The following is a 24,666-nucleotide window of genomic DNA, read 5'->3' as shown; positions in this document are numbered from 1 at the left end:
GATGGGAGGGAAGATACAAGCACCATCCACTCAAGGACGTGGACCATATAACTTTAAAATAGGTGGTCAGAATCATCATTTAATTGGTAGTTTGTTGCCGAATGAAGGCTCGCGTCCAAAGTTTTCTCAGCTATACATATATGACACAGAACATGAGATTGCTAATAGAAAGGCTGCTTATAGGTAAATTACAAAATATACTACCTTGCTTTACTAACTAAAGTTATATGAAAATATTTGCGTTAAAAATGTAACTATTTTTTCAATGTTTATGCCAGTTCTAGAAATCCCGAAAATTTTGAAGATCCTCTAATTGCGCAATTACAAGATATGATAGATGAACACAATCCTCTTGCAAAGAATTTTAGGATGGCCAGAGATCGCTTTATTAGTGATTCGTGTCAAAATGTTCGATTACAGCTAATTGGCAGGAGGGATACTGATGGTAGGACATATAATTTACCAACAACATCTGAGGTCGTTGCGTTAATAGTTGGAGACATTGATACTGCAGATAAAAGAGATATTATTATCGAAACACGAAATGGAAAATTAAAGCAAATTTCTGAACTCCATCCTTCTTATCTACCTTTGCAGTATCCCCTTCTCTTTCCATATGGCGAGGATGGATATCGGGTGGATGTTTTCCATAGAGATAAAAGTCCCTGTAACACCCCCGCCGACCCGAACCCTTTTTCCATTCGAATAAACTCGGGTTTTCGGGGGAAAACGGATCCACGAGGGTTCGATCCGACGGGGAGGTGTTACCGCCGCAATTATCTCCTTGGAAACAATTGCAAGGCTAAGTTACAACACACCAACTTAAATTCATTAAACAAAACAACTAAGTAAATTGTTTATTAGACATCACTAATTAATTAAAAGTTTCAGAGTTCCAGCGAAAGCTAATCATAGGCTAAGTGGATGACAACTCTAAGTGATCTCCCTTTTGTTCCCCCGTTCGATCACCCACCTGCACAAATATATTGAAAAGAGACAAGAGAGAGACAAGCTCCCAAAATCAGATAAACTGAGTAATTCCAACTCCATCCCGTAAAATACTTAAGTTGAAAATACTTTGTAAAATAGTATACTAATAGTTTTGGAAGTCATAACACATGTACACATATATATACACTGAATAATCATTTCATTAATTCAATTATCCCAATTATTCATGGAGAGGAAAGAGAACGCCAGTAAGCCGGGGAAACCCCCTGTAACCACTTACTTCACCATAGTAGGCCGGGGAAACCCCCTGTAACCACCTACTTGTAGGCCGGGGAAACCCCCTGTAACCACCTACGAAAAATCATATTGGCCATAACAGAGTCCCTAGTGTGCACACCCCTTCTACTTGGATCACATCAAGATAGAAGGAAGACAGTAACAGAATAATCAGCATAGTAACCAGAGAACCTGTAGGGGCCGCTGAACCACTCATACAGGGCAACCTGTTCATCATTTCCCTCCGATATTTCACTTTACGTGATTAACATCTTTTAATTCACGTCATCACATAATTCACATATACATTTACGTCATCTTATTCAATTACGTCATCTTATTAATTACGTCATCTTGTTCAAACCAGTGTGAACATATTCAATCCATCATAATCTCAATTCATTCATAGAGATTTCAATAACTTATTTCATATTTCCAATCACTTGAGTTCATTTATCGTCTCAGATTCATAATCATTTTGTTATCACAATTTCTTATCAATTCCAACTTCCAAAGTTAATAACGATAATAATATTCATGAATAAAGTGATAATAATAACAATAATAATAATCATAATAATAATAATATAATAATATATATATAAAATACATATAATTTAATAATATAACATTAACCGATTTTAATAACGTTATAAAACATCGTAGTCATATCGTACTTCGTCCATCGTCATTATTCGTAATTCATAATCCAGAGTCGTTGTCCAATTTGTTCTTCGTATTTATAAACCTCATTAATCGATAACTCATAATATAGTCCATACTATAAATTTTATAAGCACATAAACATCACGTAATCAATTCTTTAACACTACGGGATCTATGTTTAGATGGACATTGAAGATTACCTCGTGACGCGTGCCCAAAGCTAAGTTCACGAACGTGTTAGCGCTCTTGATAGTCCTTGTCTACGAAATCGGAGTCTACAATATTAACGAGATTTAAGTTAGTTCCTAAATAACCCTTTTTTTTATAAAGTAAACAATTTAAATGATTCAAATAACTTTAAAGAAATTCTTAATGAACTTAGAGAGTTTATAAAGTTTTATAGTTTTCACATTATATATGAATCATTTTAAGTTTCATAAAATTACTTCAATCTTAATTTTATTAACTTAAACAACTATTTTAAACATAGAAAAATAACTTTATGTTACTCCTTGTGTTAATTTAGAAAATCAGAAAACATTATCAAGTTTGTAAAAGATTAATAAAATACACTAATTCATTATTGTAGCTAGTTTAGGAAGTTTATGGTTTAGTTTTAAAATAAAGTAAACTAACAAAACTCATTAAAAAGGGAAGAGGGGTTCCACTTTACTGATTCATGAATCAGTTTCAAAACAGAAAGGAAGGAAAAGGAACGAAGGAGAGGGGAAAGACAGCAGGGAGCCGACAGAGGGAAGGGAAGGAGGGAAGTTTGTGGGTGGTTTTGGCAGGCATTTTCCGGCGGAGTTCAGGCGAGGGAACACAGGCTGTTTTCGCGGCTGGGTCGAGGGTGCTGGGCGCGGAGTTGGTGTCGCGACAGAAGGTGGTTGGGCGCGGAGTTGGGTCGCGAGGGTTGCGCGCAAGGGAGGCGCGGCTTAGGTGGTGCGGGTGGCTGGTCGGTCGCGTGGTTGGCCGCGTTTCAGGTGGTAGGATTTTCTTTTTGTGGTGGTTCGAAGGTGGTGATAATGGTGGGTTTTAGAGATTTTTTTTTTTTTTTTTTTTATTTTATTTCTAAAAATCAGAATTTCAGAAATTAAAGAGGGAGAGAGAGAATGAAGCAAACCTTTGAAGTGGTTTTGCTTGAGAAATCTGATGAGAATGAAGTCAGTATTTATAGAGGGATTTTGGTCAGGAAATTTTCAAGCTTGGTTAAGTCCCCATTAATGGAGGCTATGGTGTAGGGAGGTGAAGCTATGGTGTTGTAGCTTCTTCAATGTTTACCTCCCCTATAATCTGATATTAGTTGGGTAGATTAAATTTTCACTGACAAGTATTGCAAGTTGCTGAATTAATTTAATTTACTGTTGAATGCTGATTTTTTTTTTTTTTTTGAAGAAGAGGAAGGAGGGAGGGAGACGTGAAAGAAGCTTTTCACTCTCTCTTTTTTTTTTGTTTTAACTTTTCTTTTTGGTAAAAGACACATGGACTTGAACTATGGACTAATGTTTGGGCTTGGATTACCAATGTGGATGGACAATGAACCAAGGTATCCATAAATCAATTTAAAGAGTTTGATAATGAAATGAATAATAAGTAAATTATTTAGTTGAAACTTGTTAAAATAAATCGAAATTAAATGAAATTATTATTTTAATAAACGTAGTTAACAATGAAATCTCATCACCACAAAATAATTTTTAAGCGAAAATAATATTAAATCTTAATAAATAATAATAAAATAATCTTTGAAAATTTGGGGTATTACATCTACTCCTCCTTAAAACAAAGTTCGTCCTCGAACTTTAAGGTTAGATGTTTAATGTTAACGAATATTATCTTTGCGCTTTGTTAGTATTACATTCAGTCCCCCTTAAGGAGTTTCGTCCCCGAAACTCAATAATCGTACCTCAAAAAAGAGTTCAGGATAACGCTTTTTCATGTCGTCTTCTGTTTCCCAAGTTGCTTCCTCGGTTTGATGATTAGACCATAAAACTTTGACTAACTTTATTGCCTTGTTTCGGGTGTTTCTCGTTTTGGAATCAAGGATTCTAACAGGACGTTCTTCAAAAGTGAGGGTTTCGTCTAACTCAATGGTTTCGGTTGGATAACATGGGAGGGGTCAGAGATGTATTTACGAAGTTGAGACACATGAAAAACATTATGAACTTTGGCTAAATCTGTAGGTAAGGCTAACCTATAGGCCACTTGTCCAATTCTCTCCAATACCTCATAAGGTCCAATATAACGAGGACTTAGCTTTCCTTTCCTACCGAACCTCATTACTCCTTTGGTTGGTGAAACTTTCAGCAACACTTTCTCTCCAACTGCAAACTCCAAATCTCGTCTCCTTTGATCGGCATACGATTTTTGTCGATCCTGAGCTGCTTTTATGCGCTCTTGAATCAACTTTACCTTGTTGGTAGTCTCTTCTATCATTTCTGGTCCTAAATTCAACGACTCGTTCACATCGCTCCAACATATAGGACTCCTACATTTTCGTCCATACAATGCCTCATAAGGTGCCATTCCTATGCTCGAGTGATAACTGTTGTTGTACGAAAACTCAATATACATCAAATGATTATCCCAATATCCTCCGAAATCCATCACGCATGCTCTCAACATATCTTCCAAAGTCTGAATTGTTCTCTCTGTTTGACCATCTGTTGCGGGTGGAAAGCTGTGCTGAACTTCAATAATGTACCCACGGCTGTCTGAAGCTGTTTCCAGAACTTAGATAAGAATCTCGAATCCCTATCCGAAACGATGTCCTTCGGAACACCATGTAGCCTAACTACCTCATTAAAGTAAGCATCGGCCAACTGTTTCAACGACCAAGTATCCTTCATTGCTACGAATCTTGCCTTTAGTCAAACGATCCACTATTACCCATATTGCATTCTTTCCAGATCTTGTATTCGGCAATCCCGTGATAAAATCCATAGAGATAGATTCCCATTTCCATCCTGGCACTTCCAACGGTTGCAATTTTCCTCCAGGCTTCATATGCTGTATTTTCACCTTCTGGCAGGTTAAACATTTTGCCACAAAGTCGGCTACTTCTTGCTTCATCCTAGGCCACCAGAAGTGCTTCTTCAAATCCTTATAAAGCTTATCTCCTCCTGGATGTATAGAATATGGCGAACTATGAGCTTCCCTTAGGATTCTCGTCTTGAGTTCCTCATCTTGTGGACACACCATCTCTGTTTATACTTTGCAACGCCATTTTCATCGATCTCGAATTCTGGTGCTTGACCACTTTCTTTCATCCTCTTAACTTACTCAACCACTTATCGGCAGCTTGCTTCTCTCGAATCTCCTCAAATATGTCCGGTCCAACAGTAAGAGCATTCAATTGAGCTTTCACATAACCGGGTTCTACTACTTCCAAATTCAATCTCTTGATCTCCTCACACAGATCATTTGCCAAAATCAGCACATTTAGCGAATGAGCGCTCTTCCTACTCAACGCATCTGCTACTTTGTTCGCTTTTCCTTCTTGATACACTATCTTCAAATCATAGTCGTTTATAAGCTCTAACCAACGTCTTTGCCTCATATTCAACTCCTTTTGCGTATACAGATACTTCAAGCTCTTGTGATCTGTATAGACTTTACACTGCACTCCATACAAGTAATGTCTCCAAATTTTCAACGCAAACACGATCGCCCTAACTCCAAGTCATGAGTAGGGTGATTTTGCTCATGCGGTTTGAGTTGTCTCGACGCATAGGCCACTACTTTGCCATGCTGCATCAAAACACACCCAAAACCTTTCTTCGAGGCATCACTATAAACTTCAAATCCTTCTACTCCAGAGGGCAATGTCAATACCGGGGCTGTTGTAAGTCTTTTCTTCAACTCTTGAAATGCTTCCTCACACTTATCATCCCAATGAAATTTTGTTGTTTTCTTCATCAGGTTAGTGAGAGGTTGGGCTGTTCTTGAAAAATCTTTTACGAATCTTCGGTAATATCCAGCTAAACCCAAGAAACTCCTTATTTCAGTGACGTTCTTAGGTTGAGGCCAATCAGTCACTGCTTGAATCTTCGGGTCTACCGAAACGCCTTCCTTTGATATCACATGACCCAAAAATGATACTTTTTCCAACCAAAATTCACATTTTGAGAACTTAGCGTATAATTGCTTTTCTCGAAGAATCTCCAATACTTTCCTCAACTGAACCTCATGATTCTTTATCCTTCGAGTACACCAATATATCGTCAATGAATACTATCACGAACTTGTCCAGATATGGCTGAAAGGTCCTATTCATGAGATCCATGAAAGCAGCTGGCGCTTTGTGAGTCCAAAAGGCATGACTGTGAACTCATAATGGCCATATCTCGTACGAAAGGCTGTTTTCGGAATGTCCTCTTCAGCAATTCGTAACTGGTGATCCCGATCTCAAATCGATCCTTGAAAATACTGCTGCACCTTGAAGTTGATCGAACAAATCCTCAATTCTCGGGAGCGGATATTTATTCTTCACCGTGGCATTATTCAACTCCCTATAATCGATACACAACCTTAAAGATCCATCTTTCTTTCGAACAAACAGTACTGGGCTCCCCAAGGCGAAACACTAGGTCGAATGTACCCTTTTTCCAACAATTCCTCCAACTGCACCTTCAATTCTTGCATTTCTGCAGGTGCCATTCGGTACGGAGCCTTAGAGATAGGTCCTGTTCCCGGGACTAAGTCGATCTTGAAGTTCACTTCTCTGACAGGCGGCATTCCAGGTAACTCCTCGGGAAATACATCCGAAAATTCCTTTACTACCGGATTTGAGTCAACTCCTCATTTTCCGCTTCGTCCCTTACTTGGCATAGGTAGACTGGGTAGCCTTTTCTAAGGTAGGTTTGAAGGTTCAGGGCAGAGATTATTTTAACAGCAGGCTGGAAGTTATGCCTTTATAAGATATCCTATTTCCTTTGGTCCTCTAAGAGATATTTTCTGGTTATGACACTCGATTTTGGCTTTATACTTAGCTAACCAATCCATTCCCAAGATAACGTGAAAGTCTTTTAGGTCAAAAAGGATAAGATCGGCCGGTAGTTCATTATCAGCTATGACTACAGGGATATTTTGGAAGAGAGATTTACAAGAAACAGTTTCACCTGTGGGCATGACTATATTGGCTTGACAGGGCTGGGTAGACTCGGGGGATACTTATCAACAAAAGTACTAGAAATAAAAGAATGAGACGCTCCTGAATCAAAGAGTACATAAGCAGGGTTTGAGTTCACGAGAAAAGTACCAGTCACAACATTGGCATTGGTGTCAGCTTCGACTCGGCTCATGACATTGATTCGTCCACTGGTGTAGCCTCTATTGTCATTCCTTCCAAAATTTCCATTTCCACTTCCAAAGGGGCGGTTGTCCTGGTTTCTGTTCTGGGCAGCATTTCCTCCATTGGGGCGGTTGTTATTAAAGTGTTGAATCCTGTTTCCACCTCCAATGTTGCCAGTGTTACTTTTGTTTGCATTTCGGCCATTCTGAGCTTGCCTCTTGGGACAGTTAAATGATTTGTGACCTACTTCTCCACATTCGAAGCATTTGATTTTCTCACCCTGACAAGTGAACCCTGGATGGTTCTTGTTACACTTCCTGCAAACAAAGTTCCTTTGGATCCTATTTCCTTGCGGGGCCTGTTGTCCATAATTCTGAGTGTTGCGGTTGTTGTAGCGTCCACTATTTTGTTGTTGTTGTTGGGCCTTTTATCGTACCCTTGGCTGTTGCTGTTGCTCGCAGGTTCCTTTCTCTTATGCCTACTTAACACTTCTCTTTCACGCTGCAGAATTCTCTCTAAGTTTGAGGCCTTAGCATATGCCTCCGCGAAAGTAGTTGAGGTACTACCTCCCATACGAGTCTGAAGATCGAACTTAAGTCCGTCCTCAAACTTTTGAGCTTTAGTTCCCTCATCAGGAACTACAGTCGGACAGAAGCGAGCATACTCATTAAATTTCTGAGCGTACTCTTGCACACTCATGTTATAACTCTGATTGAATCTACTAAACTCATTGTACTTCTGCCTACGGATGTGCTCGGGGAAGAATCGAGCCTTAATCGCTATCTTAAACGCTTCCCAGTTAAAGTTCTCTTGAGCTTTAACAACTGGTCCTACACTTTCCCACCACGTATCGGCATCCTCGTGCAAATAAAAGGTCGCTTGGTCAACTTTCTGGGCCTCAGGCGTACCCGTGGCCGTAAAAATCTTTTCGAAGTCTCTTATCCAATTTTCGAGAGAATGGGTCTTCTCTACCAACAAAGGTTGGTGGTTTCAGAGAGGAAATCTTTTTCGCCATTGCGGCTTGTGGATCATCCCCATGGTGGTTATTGTTGAGCTGGTTTTGAAGAACTAATCCGAAGTTTTGAGCTAATTGCTCGAGAGTCCTAAGTCGTGCTGCAACTTGTTCTGGAGTTTCAGCCATTTGGTTTTCTTGACGTCTTCCTCTAGATCGTGTATAAACGTATTGCATAAGCTACCTGCGTTATTCACATTGGTGTTTCCACCATTCACATTGATCTTTAAACAAGGGCTATTTCACATAAAATATATAATCAAGAGTCATTCAATTCACTCATTTCCACCCTTCATACTCGGTTCATATACTAAAATTTCGTCATTTCACATTTCATCACATAAGAGTCAGCTTAGTTTTCATAACTAAGATATACTAGCATCATAAAACAAATAAGTTAACATTAACGTTAATAAGTCTACTACAGGTTATTTAGATTCCTAGTGGTTACGACTAGCTAAGGTTGAAGGTTTTACTCTTCATCCTCGGACGGGTCTTCATCATCATCTTCATTTTCATTTTCTCCGTGGTTTTCAACGGGTGGGGTAGGGCTTCTTTCTATTACTTATTATCACTATAGTAAGGTTCATCATCATCGGAGGTTAGGTAGTAATTAAGCCATTTGGCTCTGGCATCGAGCATCCTTTTCTCCAGGTAACTCAAAGTGAGATACCACTTCCCTTTCCACGTGTATCTTTCATAGTTTGGCCTTCCATTTTTCAGTATATCGGAGTATTCACTCTTGATTTCAGCATAGGGGCCATCATTGGGGAGTGTGTGAATTAAGACATCGGCTTGTCTAGGTGCCGTGAGGTAATCTGAATTTCCATGACCTTCATTGAGGTGATAACACTTCATGGTCAGACGCAACCTATAGATGTAGGCTGAAATAGACTCTCCTACCCTCATTCTTAGAAGGTAAGGTCCTTGAGAGGGGTTCTGGTGCATTTCCTGGCAGTCATGCGAGTCCTGGCCATCTAATAAAATATAAACAATTAATAAGTACCTTTAACGAGTACTTTCATACATGCACACATAACCCATTCGTGCCCTTACTAAACCCTTATACCATATTTTAATCCTAATTCATTTCTCCTAAATATTCTATTATCTTGACTTCTTAATCAAATTTTAAGTTTAAACTTATTTGATTCATTTCCTTAATGTCTATATTAACAATTTTAATCTTTCCCTAGTTAATCTAACTCGGCTCTGATACCATTACTGTAACACCCCCGCCGACCCGAACCCTTTTTCCATTCGAATAAACTCGGGTTTTCGGGGGAAAACGGATCCACGAGGGTTCGATCCGACGGGGAGGTGTTACCGCCGCAATTATCTCCTTGGAAACAATTGCAAGGCTAAGTTACAACACACCAACTTAAATTCATTAAACAAAACAACTAAGTAAATTGTTTATTAGACATCACTAATTAATTAAAAGTTTCAGAGTTCCAGCGAAAGCTAATCATAGGCTAAGTGGATGACAACTCTAAGTGATCTCCCTTTTGTTCCCCCGTTCGATCACCCACCTGCACAAATATATTGAAAAGAGACAAGAGAGAGACAAGCTCCCAAAATCAGATAAACTAAGTAATTCCAACTCCATCCCGTAAAATACTTAAGTTGAAAATACTTTGTAAAATAGTATACTAATAGTTTTGGAAGTCATAACACATGTACACATATATATACACTGAATAATCATTTCATTAATTCAATTATCCCAATTATTCATGGAGAGGAAAGAGAACGCCAGTAAGCCGGGGAAACCCCCTGTAACCACTTACTTCACCATAGTAGGCGGGGAAACCCCCTGTAACCACCTACTTGTAGGCCGGGGAAACCCCCTGTAACCACCTACGAAAAATCATATTGGCCATAACAGAGTCCCTAGTGTGCACACCCCTTCTACTTGGATCACATCAAGATAGAAGGAAGACAGTAACAGAATAATCAGCATAGTAACCAGAGAACCTGTAGGGGCCGCTAAACCACTCATACAGGGCAACCTGTTCATCATTTCCCTCCGATATTTCACTTTACGTGATTAACATCTTTTAATTCACGTCATCACATGATTCACATATACATTTACGTCATCTTATTCAATTACGTCATCTTATTTAATTACGTCATCTTGTTCAAACCAGTGTGAACATATTCAATCCATCATAATCTCAATTCATTCATAGAGATTTCAATAACTTATTTCATATTTCCAATCACTTGAGTTCATTTATCGTCTCAGATTCATAATCATTTTGTTATCACAATTTCTTATCAATTCCAACTTCCAAAGTTAATAACGATAATAATATTCATGAATAAAGTGATAATAATAACAATAATAATAATCATAATAATAATAATATAATAATAGTGATGATATAATAATAGCCATAGTAATTGTAATAATCATAACATTAACCGATTTTAATAACGTTATAAAAACATCGTAGTCATATCGTACTTCGTCCATCGTCATTATTCGTAATTCATAATCCAGAGTCGTTGTCCAATTTGTTCTTCGTATTTATAAACCTCATTAAATCGATAACTCATAAATATAGTCCATACTGATAAATTTTATAAGCACATAAACATCACGTAATCAATTCGTTTAACACTAACGGGATCTATGTTTAGATGGACATTGAAGATTACCTCGTGACGCGTGCCCAAAGCTAAGTTCACGAACGTGTTAGCGCTCTTGATAGTCCTTGTCTACGAAATCGGAGTCTACAATATTAACGAGATTTAAGTTAGTTCCTAAATAACCCCTTTTTTTTTTTTATAAAGTAAACAATTTAAATGATTCAAATAACTTTAAAGAAATTCTTAATGAACTTAGGAGAGTTTATAAAGTTTTATAGTTTTCACATTATATATGGAATCATTTTAAGTTTTCATAAAATTACTTCAATCTTAATTTTATTAACTTAAACAACTATTTTAAACATAGAAAAATAACTTTATGTTACTCCTTGTGTTAATTTAGAAAATCAGAAAACATTATCAAGTTTGTAAAAGATTAATAAAATACACTAATTCATTATTGTAGCTAGTTTAGGAAGTTTATGGGCTTTAGTTTTAAAATAAAAGTAAACTAACAAAACTCATTAAAAAGGGAAGGGGGTTCCACTTTACTGATTCTAAGAATCAGTTTCAAAAAAAAACAGAAAGGAAGGAAAAGGAACGAAGGAGAGAGAAGGCAGGGGAGGCGACAGAGGGAAGGGAAGGAGGGAAGTTTGTGGGTGGTTTTGGCAGGCATTTTCCGGCGGAGTTCAGGCGAGGGAACACAGGCTGTTTTCGCGGCTGGGTCGAGGGTGCTGGGCGCGGAGTTGGGTCGCGACAGAAGGTGGCTGGGCGCGGAGTTGGGTCGCGAGGGGTTGCGCGCAAGGGAGGCGCGGCTTAGGTGGTGCGGGTGGCTGGTCGGTCGCGGTGGTTGGCCGCGTTTCAGGTGGTAGGATTTTCTTTTTGTGGTGGTTCGAAGGTGGTGATAATGGTGGGTTTAGAAATTTTATTTTTTTTTTTTATTTTATCTCAAAAAAAATCAGAATTTCAGAAATTAAAGAGGGAGAGAGAGAATGAAGCAAACCTTTGAAGTGGTTTTGCTTGAGAAATCTGATGAGAATGAAGTCAGTATTTATAGAGGGATTTGGTCAGAAATTTTCAAGCTTGGTTAAGTCTCCATTAATGGAGGCTATGGTGTAGGGAGGTGAAGCTATGGTGTTGTAGCTTCTTCAATGTTTACCTCCCCTATAATCTGATATTAGTTGGGTAGATTAAATTTTCACTGACAAGTATTGCAAGTTGCTGAACTAATTTAATTTACTGTTGAATGCTGATTTTTTTTTTTTTTTTGAAGAAGAGGAAGGAGGGAGGGAGACGTGAAAGAAGCTTTTCACTCTCTCTTTTTTTTTTGTTTTAACTTTTCTTTTTGGTAAAAGACACATGGACTTGAACTATGGACTAATGTTTGGGCTTGGATTACCAATGTGGATGGACAATGAACCAAGGTATCCATAAATCAATTTAAAGAGTTTGATAATGAAATGAATAATAAGTAAATTATTTAGTTGAAACTTGTTAAAAATAAATCGAAACTAAATGAAATTATTATTTTAATAAACGTAGTTAACAATGAAATCTCATCACCACAAAATAATTTTTAAGCGAAAATAATATTAAATCTTAATAAATAATAATAAAATAATCTTTGAAAATTTGGGGTATTACAGTCCCCCTACTGGCAATTCAAAAAAAAGAGACAGACTTACTATGAGGGAGTGGTTTGCGTATCGGATGCAAGATCGTAAAAATGAGGCCCCCACCATACTACTTTCGCGGCGACTATGCCAGCAATTTTGCGTCGATGGATATACGATGATGGAAGCTGAACGATTGTCGTTTGTAAAGTATAACCAACAAAGTTTTAGAGCGGATAATGTAAAGAACCTAAGGGGAGCAACAGAACGAGGAGATACAGAAGGTGCATCTACCGGTAGTCGTATTGTTATACCAGCCTCATTCACTGGAGGACATAGTTACATGAGGGAGAATTACCAAGATGCGATGGCTATTTGTAGGTGGTATGGCTACCCAGATCTGTTTATAACCTTCACATGTAACCCAAAGTGGCCTGAGATCACACGGTTTGTATCGAAGAGGGGCTTAAGACCTGAAGATAGACCGGATATTATATGTCGAGTGTTTAAGATGAAACTTGATCAGCTGGTCAAAGATTTAAAGGATAAAAACATCTTCGGCCGAGTACGAGCAGGTAATCAAATTGTTTGGTTCAAGTAAATATATGTACTATGAATGTGATATTATTGCAAGTGTTTTGTACGTATATGTATTTATGAAACTTGAAACTTACGCTTCAAAAATATCCCATAACATGTTGTCTTAACATTTATCTAAATTTCAATCTTACAGTTGTGTACACTGTTGAATTTCAAAAGCGTGGCTTGCCACACGCACACATACTTTTGTTCTTACATCGTGATGACAAGTTTCCTAATGGCGATGCAATAGACAAAATTATTTGTGCTGAGCTGCCAAACAAAGATAAAAATCCAGAGTTGTACGATGTTGTCACAGAGTTCATGATCCATGGTCCATGTGGTGCTTTGAACCATGATGCGCCATGTACCACGGAGAAGAAGTGCACAAAAAATTTCCCAAAAAGGTTCAATGAGAGAACAACTGTTGATGAAGATGGATATCCTGTTTACAGGAGAAGAGATAGTGGTGCAACCGTCGAAAAGAATGGCATCACGCTCGACAATAGATTTGTCGTTCCTCATAATCCAGAGTTGTTGTGTAAGTATCGTGCCCATATTAATGTAGAATGGTGCAACCAATCTAGATCGATCAAATATTTGTTTAAGTATATCAATAAGGGGTATGATAGAGTCACGGCAACAGCGTACCAGAACCGTCAAAACTCTGAAGATCCAAAGGAAATAGATGAAATCAAAATGTATTATGATTGTCGATACATATCCCCATGTGAAGCCATGTGGAGGATTTTTGGTTTCACTATTCATTATAGAACCCCAGCTGTCGAAAGGTTGAGTTTTCACTTGCCTGACGAGCAGACCGTGCTTTACACTGATGATGCTGATTTAGAATCCGTGCTCGAGAGACCTAATATTGAGAGGACAAAATTTTTGTCATGGATGGAGTGTAACAAAAGATATGCTGAAGCAAGAGAACTAAGCTACGTTGAATTCCCTACGAAATTTGTATGGCAACAAGGTCCACGTGAATGGACACCTCGAAAAAAGGGATTTTGCATCGGAAGAATTTATCATGTGTCCCCAGGAGCAGGTGAAAAATTCTATTTGCGGACATTGTTAAATTTTGTGAAAGGTGCAACATGTTATGAAGACATACGCGTTGTTGATGGAGTACAATATGCAACATTCAAAGAAGCATGTTATGCTAGAGGTTTGTTAGATGATGACAAAGAGTATATTGATGCTATAATTGAAGCTGGTTTTAGAGAATCTGGACAGTATCTCCGCAATCTTTTCTGCATGCTATTGTTATCATGTAGTTTGACAAAACCTGAGACTATTTGGGAAAAAACTTGGCACCTTCTTTCCGACGATATTTTACATAGACAACGTAGACTTCTCCAAGACGCGGGTATATTTACTTTTATATCACTTTATGTAATAAACGTGTATACTAAATTATCTTACAGAAATAACATAAATTTTTCCTATCACACATTGTGTTCGTTTTGCAGCATTACGTCTAAGTGATGAACAGTTGAAAAACTTTGCTTTAGCTGACATCGAAGCTAAGTTACAAAGTAATGGTAGCACCCTTCGTAAATTTACCGGAATGCCATTTCCAAATGACTTGATTGTATCAGATGGTCAAAATAAGCTCATTATGGACGAGCTTTCGTATGACCAAGAGCAATTACAAAAGGAGTTTCAAGATCTTTATGCTGGACTGACTGATGAGCAGCGTGGAATTTATAATGAGATCATATCTGCTGTATTGCGCGGTAAAGGAGGTGTATTCTTTGTATATGGTTATGGAGGCACGGGAAAGACATACCTGTGGAGATTATTATGTGCAGCATTAAGGCGTAAAGGGGAAATTGTTTTGCCAGTTGCATCAAGTGGAATCGCCTCTTTGTTGCTTCCACGTGGGAGAACTGCGCACTCTAGATTTGGCCTACCACTAAATGTCGATGAGAACTCAACATGTCATGGCATTAAGCCTGGATCGGACTTGACGGGACTACTTATGAAGACAAAGCTTATCATTTGGGATGAAGCTCCCATGATGCATAAATATTGCTTTGAAGCTCTTGATAGAAGCTTAAAGGATGTTTTGCAATCAATAAATCCAGCAAATCGTCATATCCCATTTGGTGGTAAGGTGGTTGTGTTCGCTGGTGACTTAAGACAGATATTGCCTGTTGTTCCCAAAGGTAGCAGACAAGATATTGTATTTTCAGCAATCAATAGTTCTTATTTATGGGACTTCTGTCGTGTGCTTAGATTGACGCAAAACATGCGTCTCAGAATAGGATCTGATAAGTCAAATCTGGAAGAAATTAGGGAGTTCTCTGAGTGGATTCTGAATATCGGAGACGGCAAAGTTGGTGAACCGAATGATGGTGAAGCCAATGTAGAAATTCCTCATGAAGCATTGGTATACGGAGGAGATGACCCTATTTCTGCAATAGTCGATAGCACATATCCTGATCTAGAAGATAACATCTGGGAAGCAAGTTATTTTCAAGAAAGAGCTATTCTTGCTCCAACTAATGAAATTGCTGACATGGTTAATGATCGTGTTTTGTCACGCTTACCAGGTGAAGAAAGAACGTACTTGAGTTCAGATGCAATTTCAATGGAGGAAGGGAATTTCGGAATACACGAGATGTATTCTACTGAATTTCTGAATACAATCAAGTGCGGCGGTTTGCCAAATCATAATATAACCTTGAAGGTAGGGGCACCAGTGATGCTACTACGGAATATTGATCAGACTTCTGGGCTTTGCAATGGTACTAGGTTAGTTGTGAAGCACCTTGGCAATCGAATTATTGAGGCAGTTGTTGTATCTGGTAGTAATGTTGGTGATAAAGTTTTTATTCCGAGGATGACACTTACCCCATCAGATGCAACAAAGTTCCCATAAAATTTCAAAGAAGACAATTCCCATTGGTTGTTTGTTTTGCAATGACAATCAATAAAAGCCAAGGACAGTCCTTAGCGCACGTTGGTTTATATCTCCCCCGGCCAGTGTTCAGCCACGGACAATTGTATGTGGCTATTTCAAGAGTTACAAGCAAAAAGGGTTTGAAAATCTTGATCTGTGATAAAGATCGTGGTAACTCATCCGTTACAACCAATGTGGTCTATAAGGAAGTTTTTCAAAATGTTTGAATAGTGTATATAATTGTAATTGACACGTACCGTTTTTTATGTTTTGATAAAGAGAAAGTGTAACTGTTTGTTCCTTTAATAATGTGTTGTGTATTCGATTTGATTTCAAGTTTTATTTTCAAACTCTCATTAGTCAAAAATGTTATTGTCGCATTAATAATCTTTTTGTCTATAAAATAATTTATAACATAACCTAAAAGTATGGCCCCCCGTGCATTTTTGCACGGGTTAAAAACTAGTTAGCACAATGAAGTTGGATAATGTGTTTAAATTCCATGAGTTGGCCGAGCGCCTAGGAGTATTATAAGTGACGAATACCCTATTTTAAGAGTGCGTTCTTTTCACTTTATTGGATCTGAACTTATTTGAACTGAACTTTTTGGACTTGAACTAAACTTATTGGACCTGAACTGAACTTATTAGACTTGATTGGACCTGATTCAACTTATTAGACCTGATTGAATCTTATTGGAACTTATTGGACCTGATTGAAAGTTATTGACCTGGTTGGAACTTATTAGACCTTAGTGGACATGATTGAAACTTATTAGACCTTATTGGACCCGATTGAAACTTATTAGACCATATTGGACGTAGTTGGAACTTATTTGACCTTATTAGACAAAATTATTGATGAGTTATACCATAAATATTACCCCTAACGTACTACCCCTCCAAATTTATTATGAAATAATAATTATTAAAATTTACCCTTTAAAAAAATATTTATTATTAATTATCTATTACGATAAACAATTTAACAAAAAAAAAATACTCCCTCTGTTTTTTTTATCTTTCTCACTTAGAATCTTGACACTATTCATGCATAGAGAGAATCTTTTCAAATGTTCTCAATTTATAAGAAAAAACATAGTCATGTGGGGTCTTGTTTGATTCGTCTCAATTAGTACTTTATTAATATTCAATCGTTATAATTTTTACTAATATATAATGAAAGATATTTAAGTTTTAAAACGTACATTGGAAGACGCGCACAGAAAAGTATGAATGGTAAAAAAAAACAGAGGGAGTACTATTTATATACTTGCCTATCTAAACTTTCACCATTAATATATCTAATAGTCTTGTTTATAGTAATATGAGTAATAAAATAATAGACAATAATACAAGTATAATACTATACATTGTGCTACTTCAATTCAAAAAAATTAATAATAACATAATCAGCTAATAGTAATATGAATAATAAAATAATAGATAATAATACAAACATTTAATAAGATAATAGACAATAATACAAGTATAATATGATATAATCATTGTTGTACTTTAATTAAAATTTTAATAATAACATAATCAACTAATAGTGATATGAATAACAAAATAATGGACAATAATATAAATATTTATTAATCATTGATTATTTGAACCTTATTGAAACTTATTGGACCTGATTATACCTAATTGGAACTTATTGGACCTTATTAGACCTGATTGGAACTTATTGCACTTGATTGGAACTTATTGCACCTGATTGAAACTTATTAGACCTTATTAGACCTGATTGGAACTTATTATCCTGATTAGACCTAATTGAAACTTATCTGAACTTATCTGAACTTATTGGACCTGAAACTTAATTTATTAAGGTGAAGAGAACGCACCCTAAATCAGTTATGGAAGGGATCCTTTTCACTACGTGGTACAAAGTTTATGCTTTCTTCATGTTACCACTCTGAGATTGTTGGCCAAACAGAGGTGGTCAACACTTAACAGTTACATTGAGGCAGATTTGAGCTATATGACCAGTGACAAGCCAAAAGAATGGTGTAAATATCTACCCAAGGCTGAGTGGTGGTACAACACTCGATATCATACTGCCAGCAAGAAGACCCTTTGTGAGATGGTTTACAATCAACCTCCCCATCTATACCTCCCTTACTTACATGGAAAAGCAACCGATGTCGTGGTTGACAAGGAGTATGCAAGAAAAAGGGAAGAGATGGTCAATACTTTGAAATCTAACCTAGCCCAAGATCAGCTGAGGATGAAAACTAAGGCAGACAAAAAGAGATCTGAGAGGGTGTTCTCGGTAGGAGATTGAGTGTGGCTCAAATCATCAGTTGGCAGCCACTTACTTTCGGTCCCTTTAAGGTTCGTGCAGCCATTGGAAAGGTGGCCACAACCTGCAGGCTGCAGCTACCTACATAAGCCACAAAAGCTGTCCCTCCAACTATCCTGGATTCCAGGACCCTCCAACAAGGTCAGATTACCCAAAAGCAGTTCTCATGAGGCTTCATTCCTGGACTTCTTTTTCAAAATTGAGGACAAGTTTGTTAAATAAAGCAATAGATGAAGGCTGTTCAAATTAGTTAATGGATGAATAAAGAAATTAGTTGTAATTTTTTCCTTTCTTTTATTACCGATTCTACCTGAATTCTGTTAGAACCTAATCAGATATTTGTAGAGCACAACTGTAATGTCCAAGGAGATACTATATATACCTGTAATGTGGAAAAGGTAGATATGAAACATTACCAATTCCTACATCCTTTGAAATCTCTCGTTCTCTTTCTCGCTCTCTCCTTCTATTCTACTTTCTCAGCCAAAAATCTGGATTCCAACTCCCCCATATCAATTTTTGACTAATTTATCTTTCCCTGCCAAAATCCAAATTTTTAACAAGATGGAAATATTGGAATTTGGAAGTTTGGAACCATGATTGTATAACAGACTAGTGCAATTTTTTTTTCAAAATGCTCCATAAATTCTTGATTCTCAAAAGGCATCAAATCAGAACGGAACTAGCAATCAACACAATCAGCTATCAAAATGGCTCTTAACTAATAGCCAAACAAAATCAATGTGTGCTTGTGCAGGAGATTAAAACTACTTATAATTAAGATGGCGAACTATAGCAAGATTATACATCGTTAGCCATCATACAAACTAATTACAATATGTACCTAAATATTCATCAAGTTAAGGGTCCAAATAAATGACTTCTGCCTGTACAGAAGCTCGCCTATACCGCAACAACTCTTTAAGCAATTCCAATCCTCCACTAAGAGTGGCTGGTTTAACAGTCAACTTCTCAAGCGCGGAAGAATTTGCAAGCAGAAACTTCACAAAATCTAGCTCCGGTTTAATGCCACAGATATCGATTATTTTTACTACTCGAAGCTGGTGAAACATGCAATCTATGTGATTGTTCTCCTCCCAAAAGCTGGATCCTGATTTTGCAATAAATTCCTCCTCTGGCCGAGCCTACAAATTTCAAAATATTAGATCAGGTTGCATCGTGAATGAAAAAAAATGACAAACAAGCCCTTATATATAAAAAAAAAATTAGCTCAATAGATCCAAGCTCCCATGTCATGGTCATGGGCAGTCCAATATATCAAGGGCAATAACAATTAAGATACCTAAGTATCAAAAAAAAAAAAAAACAATTAAGATACCTCTTACACTACCGCAACATCTTCCTGTAAAAATGTCATTTTGACAAAAACGAATGAAAAGGAAACTAAAGAACAAAACTAAGGTAAATTCAACTGGAAACACTTACCAGCATCTCAAGTTCAGACAAATTTGGAGAGCTTTTTAACAGGCAAAAAGCTGCCTTGTTTTCCTTGATATCATTGAAGTTGATACGCATGGAGAGATAGTTCAGCTCAAGACATGCAACAGGCAATTCACTTGGCACATTGCCAAGAGCTAGGTACTGTAACATCCCAAAAGCCACACAACAATTAATGGTATCCATTGTTTGGTTATTTGGAAGCAATAATTAATCATATCAATATTTCAATGTTGTATGAGTGCCGAAGTTCAAATAGTCACACTTAAAAGCTTAGAGGATTTGTGATACAAACTGGACTACATACCTTTAAGAAGTAACTTTGGACCTCAAGCCTTTTTATGAGAGGAAGGTAGGCAAAGAATTTCAACATGTTGCTTGAACTGGTTTGTCTTGCACTAAATTCACTTCCAACATTGACATATAAACCAATTGAAATAATAGACAACAAATTTGTATCCTCAAAAGTAACATCCTCAAAATCACCTCCTATGTCAAAGAACTGAAGATTCGGAGCATGGATCTTTAGATTGCTGAAACTATCAAAATTCATCAATGTCAACCTCTCCAGTAACGGACACCAAGCAATCAGATTCTCAAAAGCATCTTCTGTCATAGTAATATGTTGAAGATCAAGGCTCTTCAAATTTTGAAAACCTTTGAAAGCTGGTGGTAGGCTCAGCAAGCAGTTGAAGAGTTCCAAATGGATCAAATGCTTACAAGAATACAAAGAAGAAGGTATTTTGTACCTCTGGCCCTTCCAAATTTCCAGTATAAATTCTTCAACAGAGCTTCTAGATATACGAAGAATCCATCGATCAATATCAGTGACAGCTTGAAGATCTTTATGAGATAGCTTGAACTTATGTATTATACCAAAGTGAAGTACAAACACATGATCAATAATGTTAACAAGTTTGCTTCGGGATACTACTTGATCCTCAGATGAAGATGGGCAGCAATCTTTGTCAAATATGAGATTTGGTAGAGTTGCCCATTTGTACCTCCAATTACTCGATATGATACTTGTCCTAACTGCATCTCTAATGGACAAGTATGACAGAATCCTATCAATGATATGGCCAGGTAAGTTGCTTAGTCTGTCCAGGTCATTCTGCATACTACATGGCCACTTCGGCGGTTGTCTTGTTCTCTGCTATATTTGCAACAATGTCAATACTCATGGACATGTCGAAAAAAAATAAAAAACTATCAAGCAGATAGTCTTGATAGTAGCATATAAAATACAAGTCATACATAGCCTACAGCTATGGTCCATTTCTGTAAGCACAAACATAGATTCTGACAAGAAAAGCACGAGCTGACACCTGAGCTTCCAGATTATTCTTTTATCAATTCAGTTCTTCATGTGATCTAAATCAGGCATAACTAGTGTACTCACGTGCAAATACAGAAAATGCATTATATATAAGATCTATTTGCATAAACATTAAAACCAATTTTAACTAAGGGCATCATTCTGAAAACAATCTGCAAGCCAAAGAATTAATATAAACCATCCACGTGTCCTTTGTTATATACTCAAAGCCACCTTAAACCCCAAATGATCATGAGTTACATTTAACAAGTAAGCTTACACCAAATCCCCTTATCTAACCCCTTCAGAGTTCACAACCCCCTTCCCTTTCCCCCGCTCTAGTGACCCCCCTCTCTATCTCCGTTCCCGCATTGCGCCACCCATACCACCACCCATAAAAGAACAACCCACAGCCACCATATTTTCACAACATACCGACACCACCCACAAGGCTGCGACCTCCTTCATATAAAATTTTGAAGCCCCAACCTTTCTCTCTTCCTTGTGAGACTCTACCCCAGCAAAACACCGGAACCCCTTTCTTGAGTCTGCTACTTTTTTCATCTAACAATCATGCATTAGAGTTGCCCACAACACCAAATCAACCGCCAATCTCCTGGTCTCACTCCATTACGTTCCTGGTCCTTCCCCCTCTCTAATTCTCTCCTGGTTGAGTCTAATTTTATTAGTTCTTAGCAGGTTATATGAGTTTCCGGTCATAAAATCTTGTTGAAGACTTTAGATTTTTCCGGTCTAGTCATTTTTTGCAGTTTATGTGTGTTGCTTCACAGGTAACAACATGTTTATCCATGACCCACCTGTTTTTGTGCTTGGTCCGCACTTCTACTTTATAGTTTTTAGATGGTCTCCATCATCCTATGAGTTTAACATAACATGATTTTTGTTAATGTATACAATATCCATCTAAGAAAGCTTCTATCATTTTATCACTTGAACATGAAACATGCAATTAAGTTAATATCTGGTACAACAAAAACACATAATATGACAATATATTAAAGGAGCCCGAGAGTTGCGGCCTTGGGGGGGGAAAGGGCCTTAATAAAACCAACCCATGATAGAACATTATGCTAGTCTACTAGGACATTGTTAGCTATTTAGAAAGCCCTTGCAGGAAAATCATCCGGCTAGTATTTAAGCACTCCTGGTGTACAATAAATGTTCCATATTTACACAATAAATTGAAATGACAACGTCATAGTTAATCACAAGTTTATCAACGAAAAAATGCCATTACCGAAGCTCAGCAATATTGTAATTTTTTCTAATAAAGGTTCCCACACATGCCAGAATACACCACATGCTGCCATTTTTACTACATACGTGTCAGATTACTTTTATAAAACTTTTATAAAAGAAATTATACTACAATTGCATGTTTCAGATTTAGGTGCTCTTGAAGACTAGGCAAGAGGCAACTTAATGGGTTCCCCTAAGCCTCACTAATTGACACAACATAGTGTACCCCTCTGTCCTTGATCAAACAATCTTGAGTTTCAATGTAATTAAACTTATATACATCTTCTCAATATTCTATTAAAATTAACAAAATTCACTACCATAGCAATAAGTTTGAACTGAAATAGTTCCAAAGGAGTTCTGCTTGACAAACAAAAGAAGCTTTTACAGTCTGATCTTTAAAAGTTCAACTGTCCAGGAACATTGTCAGCGAAATTCGACTAGTATGCCTCATATGTTGATTAAACTTTGATAGATTACCCAATATTTGATACTTTAAGCTACAATGTGCACCAAATACAGCAGAAATATCAAGGAAAATTGGGAATCATACAAAAGAAATTACACTTTGTTTAGCTTCCAGATAGGTTTGTGATGCAACTACCAAGTTTACTTATGCAAGGCGCCACAAATTCCTTAAGAAAGAGTATATGGGATAATTCATATAGTTCAGTGATGCATCATAGTTAGTTATGCAAGGGGAGGAGAATGTTATGGTGTATTTAAAAGGGAAGCTAGGGGAGACAGAGGGTATCTAGAAAATTGTGTAAACTTTTTGCTTTTGGGAGTGAATCAAGCCACTCGAACATCTAGTGATGCAAATACAATAACTTATTAAACAATAAATCAAAAAAAATCTCCCTTTCTATTTCTTCTTCTCCTTGTCTTTTCCCGCGTTATCTTCTCTTCTTCCTATGCTAAGTCTCGTTTATTGCAAATTATTCTGGTTGAAATAATACGATCTAAAAAAAAGCTGACACTAACAAACAAAGCTGAAGCTTACCATATTGTGCATTGAGGGTTGACCCAATGAAATCTTCTAAGCACGCCAAGGCTTTCTTAATAACCCCTAACAAAAGAGATATTGATAGTAAAAACAATATCCTAATTTTTGTGCAACATTGATTGAATAAGCTATAATTTACTTTGATAATAACAATACAGAATAAGGAAATTGAAGAAGTGAAGCATGAAAAGAAGTTCGTAACAAGGATTCTCTTACGACCCCCTAAACTTCAGAGGACATCTTGCAATTGTCATATGTTCAGAGAACAGGACAAGATCTTATTAACTATTACTAGAACTTCAAACCAAATTTATAGTATAAAAACATATTCGGATAGCAACACTTCATATACAACTACTACAACATTCTATTCGCAGGCATTTCATGGAGCAGTTAGTGAGCCAATCAACATTGAGTCCAGAATCTCCAGATAATACTTAATTTATCAGATAGAAGTATATAAATACTGCATAAATATGTGACATTTTTTGTGATTTTGGGGAAAATGACATTGTTTAGGAAATTTGCCAGAAAATTAGGGAGTGTTTTTTATAGTTATATCCACGAGAATTACCAAAATCATCGCTGAAAACATCGAATTTAAAGTAGCATCTTCTCGAGCTCACTCTCAAAATCAAATTACAGTAGGAAAGAATGTAAACAAGAAAATACTGAAAATTGCCTCAAGAACTGAAAATTTGAAAGACTTACCCCGAAGGTTGAAGGAACAGCAAACGAATCCTTCCACATTACGCAAAACAAAAAATTGACTACTTAAGTTCTGGTTAGAATTGGTAAGGACGACTTCTTTGGCGAACATCCCTAGTAGTGGAAGATTTTTGTATTATCAATGTACAAATGTGGAGAATAATTGTGTTAACCTGATTAGGGTAATCGTGACATTCAATATATATTGTGTTTACAGACTTCTTACTAGTAAAAGACCATTTTATTATTTACATATAATGTTACTCTAATACACCCCTCAATCTTTACGAGGTGAAACAACGGATAAATTGGTACGATGTTTAGTAAACAAGTCAGTAGATAGGCCCTTAATAAAAATATCAGCAACCTGAGGCTGAGTAAGAACATGTCGAACAATAAAACCTGAGGCTGACTTATTACTAGTAAAAGACCATTTTATCATTTACATATAATGTTACTCTAATACACCCCTCAATCTTTACGAGGTGAAACAACGGATAGATTGGTACGATGTTTAGTAAACAAGTCAGTAGATAGGCCCTTAGTAAAAATATCAGCAACCTGAGGCTGAGTAAGAACATGTCGAACAATAAAACCTCCCTTGGCAATCATTTCTCGAACAAAGTGGTAATCAACATCAATATGTTTGCTACGATCATGATGAACTGGATTAGCAGTGAGATAAGTAGCAGAGACATAATCACAAT

General features: G+C 37.0%; 2 protein-coding genes across 5 annotated transcripts; one reads left to right on the top strand and one right to left on the bottom strand.

Moving 5' to 3' along the window:
- Nucleotides 1-12,587: 12,587 nt before the first annotated feature.
- On the top strand, nt 12,588-16,126 carry LOC125493295 (uncharacterized). Its single transcript, XM_057391506.1, has 4 exons — nt 12,588-12,984; nt 13,143-14,360; nt 14,464-15,868; nt 15,937-16,126. The coding sequence occupies exons 1-4, from the start codon at nt 12,588-12,590 to the stop codon at nt 16,124-16,126; spliced, it is 3,210 nt and encodes a 1,069-aa protein (XP_057247489.1).
- Nucleotides 16,127-18,912: 2,786 nt separating this feature from the next.
- LOC104898935 (F-box/FBD/LRR-repeat protein At1g13570) lies at nt 18,913-24,117 on the bottom strand. Of its 4 annotated transcripts, none has more exons than XM_010686078.3 (5): nt 23,963-24,117; nt 23,249-23,314; nt 19,975-20,823; nt 19,656-19,811; nt 18,913-19,354 (listed from the first exon to the last, which is right to left on the bottom strand). In XM_010686078.3, the coding sequence occupies exons 2-5, from the start codon at nt 23,258-23,260 to the stop codon at nt 19,070-19,072; spliced, it is 1,302 nt and encodes a 433-aa protein (XP_010684380.2). In that variant the 5' UTR covers nt 23,261-23,314; nt 23,963-24,117; the 3' UTR covers nt 18,913-19,069. The 4 variants fall into 4 exon arrangements, with proteins under 4 accessions (XP_010684380.2, XP_010684389.2, XP_048501141.1 ...); XM_010686087.3 differs by having other exon boundaries at nt 19,975-20,820; XM_048645184.2 differs by lacking the exon at nt 23,963-24,117 and adding an exon at nt 23,826-23,935.
- Between the last annotated feature and the right edge of the window lie 549 nt (nt 24,118-24,666).

This window comes from Beta vulgaris, chromosome 1 (assembly GCF_026745355.1).
Source record: "Beta vulgaris subsp. vulgaris cultivar EL10 chromosome 1, EL10.2, whole genome shotgun sequence".
Taxonomy (NCBI): domain Eukaryota; kingdom Viridiplantae; phylum Streptophyta; class Magnoliopsida; order Caryophyllales; family Amaranthaceae; genus Beta; species Beta vulgaris.
Note: the sequence above shows the minus strand (reverse complement) of the source record. Positions and strands in the feature narration are given on the sequence as shown.